This window comes from Schistocerca serialis, chromosome 1, assembly GCF_023864345.2.
Source record: "Schistocerca serialis cubense isolate TAMUIC-IGC-003099 chromosome 1, iqSchSeri2.2, whole genome shotgun sequence".
Taxonomy (NCBI): domain Eukaryota; kingdom Metazoa; phylum Arthropoda; class Insecta; order Orthoptera; family Acrididae; genus Schistocerca; species Schistocerca serialis.
The window spans coordinates 920,245,961-920,257,400 of record NC_064638.1 but is presented as its reverse complement, the minus strand read 5'-3'; the positions used below and the strand labels follow the sequence as shown (position 1 = coordinate 920,257,400).

Sequence of the window (11,440 nt, the reverse complement as noted above, 5' to 3'; positions counted from 1 at the left end):
CTTCCAGCAGCTGATTGAACGTATGCCTGCGAAAGTGGAAGCTGTCATCATGGGTAAGGGTGGACTAACACCTTACTGAATTCTAGCATTACCGATGGAGGGCGCCACGAACTTGTAAGTCATTTTCAGCCAGGTGTCCAGGTACTTTTCATCGCATAGTGAATATGATGCTAATGGTGCGTGTCTTGGAATATTCCTCCAGTGTTCGAAGTCCTTATCAGGTAGGTGTGACTACAAATACTGAACGAATTAAAAGCGAGGATGGTAACAGGTCGATACATCCCATACGAAAGTATGACACAAATGGTCGAGGAACTTACGTGGGAATCATTAACACGTTGGGTAAATTCAGAGATCCTGTATTCGAAGATGTCCGTGCGATCATTATGTTGCCAGCTGTAACTAGCGTACGGATGTTCGTAAGACGAGAGAGATTAAAGCGCGTACAGAGGCACACATCAGTCATTTTTATATTGCTCAATACACGAAGGGAATAGGAAAGAAAACCGTAAATAATGTTACGGTGTACCCTCTGCCGTACACTCTTTAGTGGCTTGCACAGTATATTGTAGACGTACATGTAGGTAATGTTGTGGATTAGATAGACTTAACCAACCAGTGGGACGGCAGATCAGATACACCCCAGGTGATGAAAAATGTCCGGACACACTTATGTAGTGCGAATTTTACCACTAGATGTCACGGAAGACAGACGCCTCAGTATAACAGTAAAGAACCAGCAGCAAAACTGGTCGATCAGGAGAGGGGAGTGACTTAGAAATTGGACTAGTCATTGCATGAAACAGAACCATCAGGAACGTTTCAGCCCTTCTAAAGCTGCCCAAGTTGAATGTGGGTGATGTTACTGGGAAGTTCAAACGCAAAGGGACAGCTGAACCAAAATCAGGTAGACCTCATGTACTGACAGAGGGAGACAGTCGAGCGTAGTGGATGGTGGTTATAAAAAGCTGCGTGAAATCAGCGGAAGGAATCACGAGTTCCAGTCCACCTAGCACAATGACTGTGCGAGGGAGTTGAATAGAAGTGGATGCAATAGTCGGGCAGCTCCGCATAAGCCTCACATCCCTACAGTCAGTGCTAGGCAACGCTTGAAGGCGTTTAAGGAGCGACACCAATGATCACTGGATGACTGAGAACGAGTGATTTAGAGTGATACCCTGTGGTAACCCGATAGACGGGTTTGTTTCGGCGAATGCCTGGAGGACGGCACCTGCCGTTACGTGTAGTGCCAAGAGTGAAGTACAGGGGAGGCGGTGTTACGGTATGGGGTTGTTTTTCGTGATTAGGGTGTGGTCCCCTTATTGCCTTTAAGAAACCGCTAAACGGGGGAGGACATGGACACAATTTATAGCATTGTGTACTGTGTAGAGTGTAGGAACAGTTCGGTGACGATAATTGATTGCATCAGCATGGCAACGCACCTTTCATAGAGTAGCTTCTGTTAACGCTATGGTTTGTGCCAACAACATTCCCTAAATACACTGGCCTGTCCAGAATACCCTCCTAAACGAAGAGGAACACCTTTGGCATGACCTTGAACTAAGAACCCAGACTGAAGACCGCAGCGTCCAACACCGCTAGCTTCTCTGGTTTCGGCTCTTGAGGAGGAATGGGCTGTCATTCTTCCACAGACATTCAACACCTCACTGAAAGTGTCCCCAGCAGAATTGATGCCGTTTTAAAGATGAAAGGTGGACACTCCCCAAATTAATGTCCACTAACTGGTGTCCGGATATTTTTGCTCAGATAACGTAATTCCTTCGGTAAGTTATTTGGAGTATCGTTGGCAAACACTGGTCACCGTATGGTGAGTGTATTCCTCTATATGCAGAGAATACGTCATGAGACACTAAACTTCTGTGTAAAGAAAGGGTTGGGGTGTGTGGGGGGTGAAAAGAGCGAAAAAGTGCCTAGCATACCGTTAGAGCCCCCTGAGAATTCACACCCGTTCGACTAGCAGATCGGAGTGGTGAAATATCCTCAGTAAACGTGCCCTCCTACGTCCTGTCCACCAGCGAGATACGTGTGTTAAAATTCATTAACAATAATTAAGGTTGATGATTTTAAACTGCCGATATTCATTGAACTCACTTATGTAACAGTAAAACAAGTACAGTCTGAACTTCCGCTGATGTGACTGTTTACTGTGGTGATTTAAGTCGGGATAACCAACGTGGACAAGAACGGCAAGACTCTGAAACGTTTGGACAGATTCGGGTAACATTCCCCAACATCGCTACGCTACTCCGCTTTCGATTAGTTTTGCTTGTAAAATTTAATAAACAAGTCTGATATACGCTGAGGTGACGCAAGTCATGGGATAGCGATATGCACTTATACAGATGGCGGGAGTAGCTCGAACACAAGGTAGAAAAGGACAGTGCGTTGGCGGAGCTGTCATTTGTACTCAGGTGATTCATGTGAAAAGGTTTCTGACGTGGTCATGGCCGAATGAAGGGCCATTTCGGAAATCTTTCGGGAATGCAATATTCCGAGAACCACAGTGTCAAGAGTGTGCCGAGAATACCACATTTCCGGCATTACCTCTCACCACGGACAACTGAGTGGCCGACGGACTTCACTTAATGACCGAGAGCAGCGGTTTTTTGCACAGAGTTTTCACTGCTACCAGGCATGCAACACAGCTTGAAACCATCGCTGAAATCAATGTGGAATGTACGACGAACAGTGCGGCAATATCTAGCATTAATTGCCTATAGCAGCAGATGACCGACGCGAGGTCTTTGCTATCGCTTCTCCTTGTCTATTGACCATATCGATTGGTTTCTAGACGACTTGTAAACCTTGGCCTTGAGCCCGATGTCAGTTGGGAAGAGCTGATAGGAGTGATCGTATGTGGGACCGATCCTACGAAGCCATAAATCCCAGTTTCCAACAAGGCACTGTGCAAGCTTGTGGTGCTTCCATAATGGTGTGGGCTGTGTTTACATGGAATGCACTGGGTCCTCTGGTCGATCTGAACCGATCTTTAATTACTTGAAATTTGTCGTTTTAATTCTGATTTGAGGTGATGACACCATGACTGATCTCCAGCCACCACTCGTGCCGCGAACGCATTCCCTTCCCGAGCATAGCGCTGCAGATGCGCAAGACAGTGGGCCATTCGACAAACTTCCTGGTGTGGTTGAAGACTGTGGGGCACCCGTTGGGCACACACTTCGCGCATGTGCAGTCGTTACTTCATGATGTTCAAATGTGTGTGAAATCTTATGGGACTTAACTGCTAAGGTCATCAGTTCCCAAGCTTACACACTACTTAACCTAAATTATCCTAAGGACAAACACACATATCCATGCCCGAGGGAGGACTCGAACCTCCGCGGGGACCAGCCGCACAGTCCATGACTGCAGCGCACTAGACCGCTCTGCTAATCCCGTGTGCCTTACTTCCGACGCTCAGTCCGACCACGGCGGCTATGGCTTTCACTGTCACTCGGCGGTCCTGGGAAATGAGTGCATCCACCAGCTGGACGATGTCATCGGTAATGCAGTGTGGTGCTCCAGACCGTGCATCATCGGCTAACGAACCGCTTGTGCCACGCCTTGACCGTTGCAAGGGACATGCAGTGTTCGCCGTACGCTTGTGACATTCGCCGATGAATGTCCGTTCCTCCTACTTCTTCTGCTGTCAGAGAACGAACAACATCTCTTTGTTCTTCTTATGACGGCTCCATATAACTGTTTGCAATGTGACTGGCAGCATTGGACGATTGATGCAGACTGCTGCTAGATCTGTATAGTCACGTGACGTGCACGCGTGCCCTCTAGCGACGAGCTGCGAACTATCACGCTCTGGTCGGAACCACACCTCGTTACACACGCCTCGATATTACCGTCCTGTCACCGGTTTGCGCATTCCAGACTCCGGCTCGTTTCTTTCTGAGCACCCCTTGTATTTCATATACGTATTTAATCTTTTAAGTTTGTTTTATAATTTCTTTTTGCAGCGGAGACATACAGATTGTCAATCAGACCATCCTCCACGTTTACCTGCAGGAGCTGCTGACACTGCGGTACCGTCGAGACGTGCTTTACAATTGGAACTCACTCATAGGTAATTTAAAAAGCAATTAGTTCTACAAGTAGATTACAGATTTTCAGTTTCTGTGAGGAATGTTATCTAAATGCTGTTTGTGGTTTCCATTTTTATTAGAATAATTTTAAATTTCTTTCGTTTAAGAATTCCCCAGAATAGAACTGTGAATTTTAGTAGGTTACTTCGTTGCACAGAGCAGCCAAAATGAATTTCGTTATAAAACGACGTGAAGATAATTCCAGCTGAATGATGCACAAGAAGTCAACGCAGTTGAACTGTGACACGAATTCGGTGAGGAGGAGACAGTGGGAACAGGTAGTAAAACTCCTGCTGTCCAAGAAGTCCTGAGCTGTCAACATGTGGGGCAAGTTGAACTGTCAGTTCTTGTCTAAGCGCATGTACATTCGTTGAATCTCGGACACCTTCCTGTAAAATTTTGCTTCGTATCGATTTGATTTTCTTGGTATTTACCTTGAGGTGCCCACTTTGCTCGCCGGATTGGAGGATTGGACACTTGCGCCATTAGAAATCAACGAGAGTTGATTGCATTCCATTTAAAATTAATTACTGTTAGAGAAAAGAGATTCTTGAGGGTAGTGGGCTGCATCCAAGATGTAAATTCGATCAATTGTTATCACACGCACTCTAACGTAATTTTACTTCTGTTGGTTAGAATGAGATGGTGTCTCAATTCGTTGACCAGTCTCGTATCTCGATTAGCCGGTAGTCTCGCAGCTGAAACTTATTCCGTTTGATTTCAGCTGACATTTTTCTTAGTTATGATAATTTCTATATATTTGTCAAGGAACCTGGTGATTCTAATAAAGTGAATTTAAAATTAATATGTCACAAATGGTTTTAAAGCCCTTTGTGCCCCTTCCTTCCATCCCCAAGGCAATCAAGCAGCAGGCTGCGTTTCACCTATGCGAATTCATTCAGGTTTTCCCAGACGATATCTGCTGGCAGTTTCTTGGAGACCCTCTGCCAATCGTAAACTTCTTCCCCTTCACAATCATTTTGTTCTTCTACATCGCCATCATCATTATAATTTCCCCTCATCATCATCTTCCTCATTGTAATCACCCTCTTCTTTTCCTCTATCATCTCCACCTTCTGCTTTCATAAATACATAGTTTTCTTTGATTTTAACGTCTTCATCTTGGTCTATCTCAGTCTTCTGTCGGAATAATTGTTTTTCTTCGGTCAATGACTTAAAAACGTGTCTGACGGGAGGTTGAATTGCATGCTGCATACGCTCCTTGAATCGCATCTTATCCTCTGACCAAATCTGGTGAAGTTTCCTCATCCAACATTAGGCACAACTGAATTAGGATCTGAAATTGTTCTCTTCCGGAACCGTATTTACATCATCTGTGAATAATCTCCTATAGAATAATCTCCTATAGAAATGTTCGTTTGTACAAATTCGTAAATGTCCGAAACTCCTTCACCGTTTGCTTTGAAATTGCATTCGAATACTGCATGTGTTTATATAGCTACTAGAGTGCCACATATAATATATAAACTACGTGTAATAAAAATATGGGGAATATGTATAAAAAGGTAATGTTCGTTTGCTCACATTCTTCAAACTGTGAAAGTTCTTCACCGATTGCTTCGAAAGTGACGCACTGAATTCGAGTACGTGCGTTTTTATATTCCTATTTTAGTGTGTATTATACGTATTATACTCAAATAAATAAGCAATGTGTAAAGACGAAACGTTATTATCAAAATCTCGAAAAGCTCGAGACCGATTTCCTTGAATTTTTTACACGATACTCTGATGAACTTTGAAATATACAGAGGCTATATATTTTTAATATATATAAATATATGTATATACAAAGTACATAATAGTTAAACGTTGTTAGCAAAGAGGAAAGTCGTATTTATGGATTATTCGCTCATTATTAGAACACTACTACAGAATCAGAATATGCAATAACAGTGAGCAAGGCTCAACGTTAGAGAGAGGGGCAAGAGGAAGTGAACAGAGGAATGGGAGGAAATGGGGATAGAATGTGGAAAGGGGGGGAGATGGACGGATAGAGGGGACAGGAGGATATGGAGAGAGAGGGGAAGGTGAATATGGACAGCCAATGGTGGAAGGAGGTGGTGGACAGAGAGAAGCGGAAGGAAGAGAAGGTGGACAATGAAATGGAGAGGTGGAGCTGCACAGAGACAGGGGTAGAGAAACGGATTAATACGTATATCCAAGTCCCATACATGTCAGAACTGTGTGCTTTCTGTTTTGTTTCTATTCCATGTAACCAGACTGAGCCACAATAACGCATGACCAGGAACCGCTAGTGATCTGTAAATTTTATCTTATTCAGGCTTAATGATATACGTATATTTATAGCCTCTGTCGGAATTTTCTTCTGTGTGTGGGTCATATCTTTACTTATTAGCATTGGCTGTCTTAAGAATTTTGCCATAATTTTGAATATCTTACATTGCGTAACTCTTTTTAAGAGGTTTAATTTTAAACAATACATTACATAATCCAGTTCTTCCAGATATCTTACTGGAGATTGGTCGGAAAATACATTAGTCAAAAGAGCCAAATATGAATAGTGCAAAGACTGAAATTTCTTCTGAGAGCCAAATTCTTAAAACTCAAACTATATAGGTTGTTGCGTCACTATTTACTTAATTAGGGTACTCCAAAGCTGACTTTGCTAAAAACGTCCTCAGTCTGTGTGAGGTTCTTTTACTGAGGTCGACGCCTTTCAACTTTCCCACCAATAGCAGTCCTTGTATACTTTTATCCTCTATCTCCTACCCTTTATCCTGTCCGCATGTCCATGCTGTCTCAGTATACCTCTCTCATGCTTAGACATTTTTCATTCGGGAATGGTCCCTAAAATTCACTTAATGAACTTTATTTCAGCTTTTAAGTTTTAGTTAAGCTTCATGTTCGTTGAATAAAACGTAATACCGATATTCTTTATTGATACTATTTAACTGGAAGATATCCTGGTTTGCAACTATAAGACGATTCCACGATCGAAAATGAGAATTCACTTGAATATGCCGCTACGGTCGCAGGTTCGAATCCTGCCTCGGGCATGGATGTTTGTGATGTCCTTAGGTTAGTTAGGTTTAACTAGTTCTAAGTTCTAGGGGACTAATGACCTCAGCAGTTGAGTCCCATAGTGCTCAGAGCCATTTGAACCATTTTTTGACTTGAATATGTAGATCCGTATAAGGAAAGAATAGCAAACTCTATCTTTGCTTCAGAGAAGTCGCCTAATAACGACACACCAAGGAAGCATGTAAAAACAGAAATAAGAAAACCACTGATGTCGAGAAGTACTTTTATTTGTTATTTCACAAGCTCATATTTCTTCGTTACTATTATTGTCTCTTTCACCTATTTATGACTAAGAGATAGTATTAAACTGCTTTCCAAATGAGTTAGATCATTAAAACCCGATTTCCTTGTTTCGGCAGATAACAAGCTTTTGTCACACTTCACAAGAAACCCACACCTTTCAGATAAATGGATAACCCTTCAACTACTTTATTTTTCATCAGCTTCAGCACACTAAAAATTATTTCACGCGCTTTACTTCGAAGTACTACCTCCCCCCTCCACTTTCGACATTGCTGTCACAAGCAGCAAAAGTGGTGTGGGTGGCAGGAAATGTACGTGATTTGTCACCTCCACCCCTGTCAAATGCCGCTTCAAAATAGACTCGCACGGGCCATGAAGTTTCATTCGCACTCTCCGTAAACGGCCGCATGTGTATTTTCCGGAAGAGCCACTCTCAAGAAGGGACCAAAGAGCTGCATAGAGCTCATGAGCTGTGGTTTGCTAACCATTGTCTCAGACTGTCAATTATTAAATCATCTCCATTGAAAACTCCTGGTGAAGCACCATCATCCACAATTTTGATATCAGTTCAAATCTGGTACTGTATAGTGAATCACACATTTTGTTTTTGACTCAACAAAAAAATGATGCTGCAAATTTTCCCCATGTCTCACATAATTTTATTTCATGACTCTTCCTTATCATACCGTCATCATCATCTTCCAACTATGTACATCATAATCATCGTCATCATATTCATCATCATCATCATCCTATTCATCACCCTCATACAAAGGGCGTTCAAAAAGTTTTGCACAGTCGTCTCTAACTTTTTTATTTTTTGAAGGTGGAAAATGAAATTTTTTGTGAACACACTTCGAACATTTAGCTATACATAGAGCCTACTCAATGTAGCCCCCATCAGTTGTGACGCATCTGGCGCAACGTTCTTTCCATGACATAAATGCACTTTGGTGAAATTCTGGGGATTGACTTTTACACCATCACTCGACACAGGAAATAAGGTCTTTCTCACTATCAAATACTTTACCCCACGGGTGAGCCTTCAGACGACCAAAGAGGTAAAAATCAGACGGAGCCAAGTCTGAACTGTAGGGAGGATGAGGAACAATTTTCTAACCCTTTTCCTGATTTTCTGCAGCTTCATAAGGGCTGTATAGGGTTTGGCATTGTCATGGTGTAGTCTGATGACCTGATCCTGAAACTGTGGTCTGTGGGTCTTCGATGGCACGTTGCAGCTTGTCCAATGACAGCCAGTAACGGTCCCGGTTAATTGTGGAGCCAGGTTCCAAAAATACAATGAAAATGACACCGCACTGATCGCAGAAGAAGGAAGCCATCACCTTTTTGCCTGCTGTTCATGAAAGTCTTGGTCCCTTCTTCCGAGGGGAACCCGGATGATGCCACTCCGTGGATTGGGTTTTCCTCTCAGATTCGAAAAAAAAAGCCATGTTTCATCCTGTGTAATGACACCGTCAAAACACTGTTTCCACTCTTCAGTAAAGGTCTTCAGGAGACCCTCGCACATATTCTTCCTTATCGTTTCCATTTCTCTTGTCAATAATCTAGGCACCCGACGTGCACAGATTTTTCTGTACCCTAGTGACTGTAGCAGGGATACCACTCTACCCAATGGCAAACGAGTCATTTCAGCAAGCTGTCGTGTTGTCACATATCTGTCATTTTGGATGATTTGATCAACGTTCTCCTTATTAACATCACTCACTGCCGTCGATAGTCTACCGCATCGTGGATTGTCCAGTAGAGAGAAATCACCTTCTTTAAACCTCTGCAAACACCGCTGGATACTTCTGCGATCCACTGTGTCCTCCCCATAAAGAGGGAGCAAATTCCTGTGGCAGAGTCATCGCCGGTCTTGAAGAGGAACTCCATCACCGACCGTTGTCGCAGCCTGACATCTACTTCACGGTCCATTACGGCTCAACTGTAAATAAAAGAAAATACTTTTATATACCAACTTATAGCTAAATGCTTCCAGGTATTTTGACAAAAAATTTCATTCTCCTCCTGCAGAAAATAAAAAAATTGGAGACGACTGTGCAAAACTTTTTGAACACCCTTTGTAATATTCAGCATCATGTTCGTCATCGTCACCATCATCATTGTATACATCATAGTATTCAGCATCATCATAATCATAATCGTCATCATATTCATCATCATCATAATCATCATCATCATCAACATCATCATAATCATCATCATCATCAACATCATCATAACCATCATCATATTCATCATCATATTCATAATCGTCATAGCCATTGTCATACTCATCATTGTCGTATTCATCGTTGTCATAGTCATCATCACTGTATTCATCATCGTTGTATTCATCATCATTGCACTCATAATCGTTTTAGTCATCATCGTTGTGTTCGTCATTATTGTATTCATCATCGTTGTATTCATCATCATCATAATACTGATCAACATCATATTCATCATAATCTTCTTCTCTGCCCTCTGCTTTCTAAATTCATTGTTTTTTTTTTGTCTTTGTATTCTTCTTTCAGAAAAGCTATTCTAATCTCTGCAGCAAATGAGAAGTGGATTTAAATACAACTTCGAGTACAGAGTTTGCTTCAGTTTGCCTTTTTTGCCACAACGCCAGTTTCCCACAGATATTTCATCGAGATTAAACCACCTGACTTTTACAACTAATCTTCCGGCGAACAGAACTGAAAGACATGTGTTAAAACTGTAATGCTCATTCAACAACTGAACTGATTGTAAGCACATGTTCACAGTGCAACAGGTAAATGGTTAAACAGCGAGAGACTTAGGCCTTCTTCTATCACTTTAGGGGCTGAGATGCTGAGTTTCTCGGCGATTGATCGTCTCTATTTTAGACAGTCACTGATCTATCTGTATCTGCATACAGAGTTTACAACACAGAATGAGAAAAAGCATGCTTTATGAAAGACAACAAAGCCTGCGTTCACAGATATGGCAAGGTCTGAAATATGTATAACAAATATCTGGAAAAGGAAATTTGAAGAGGCTTCGTGAACGATTTGAATGTGTTTTAGGAGGAATCAGGAAGTGGAAGACTTACTGCATGTCAGATTTACATTTTTGGGAGCGCTGCTAAATGTATCGAATTTTCTTCATGATCGGATGTTTTGATGATAGACACAATAGATTCTGCAATGTTTAATTTAAAAAGCATGTGTAAGTTACAGCAATTAATGAGTAGGTAAGAGTTAAAACACTGTTAAAGCACAACATATGTTACTTTTTTGAAGAGTTGCTTGCATGTTCCAAGAGGAAAATATATCACTGAAATACAACAAGTGCAGACAAGTTGGTGCTTACAAAGTCCATTGTCAGTGAGTTCAGTCTTGCCAGTGCTTAATTGAGATGCACGTCATAGTACTCCGATTATATATGAGACAGTTACAAACAAGCAAATAGCTCAGTTAACAATTTCATTCTTGCCAACGTCTGACGTGCATGTCATATTACACCTAGCTGAGTGTCAAATGCACTGAATGTCAGCAAGAAAAGACTTGCTGCAACACGCAAAACGCTCACTCAGCGAGTACAGTCTTGCCAAAGCTTAAACGTCATGTGTGCCGTATTATACCAAGCTGAGGAGCAAATGCTTCGGTCTCCATTACATGTGTGTGATCTCTGTTGTGGGGCAGTTACATATGTCATTAGGTTTTTAATAACAGCATTCACTTGATTTCCAACAGGCCTCGTAAACTTCGATGGGAAGCTGAAGTGGTTGCTTCTTGAATACCTTCTTCGCTTGATACTCTTTATAAGCTCTTGGTGTTATGGATGGGGAAATATCTAATCATTGAATTACCTACGTGGAATAAGTTTCATCATAACTCTCATACACTCCAGGTAAACATTCAATAATCTGCATATAGTGCGATTTTGCCCTAGGAACTTCATTTTTATACACAGAAAGTGCGAGAACCTGTGTTTTTAAGTATTTGAGCGGGCTTAGAACCCCTTTGTATTGCTGTCAGTTCTAGCGAAGC

General features: G+C 42.0%; 1 protein-coding gene across 1 annotated transcript; it reads right to left on the bottom strand.

The window, feature by feature from the left end:
- Positions 1-5,120: 5,120 nt before the first annotated feature.
- Positions 5,121-10,505, bottom strand: LOC126448537 (uncharacterized). Its single transcript, XM_050090997.1, has 3 exons — positions 10,501-10,505; positions 9,553-9,754; positions 5,121-5,255 (listed from the first exon to the last, which is right to left on the bottom strand). Exons 1-3 carry the CDS (start codon positions 10,503-10,505, stop codon positions 5,121-5,123), a joined length of 342 nt encoding a protein of 113 aa, XP_049946954.1.
- Between the last annotated feature and the right edge of the window lie 935 nt (positions 10,506-11,440).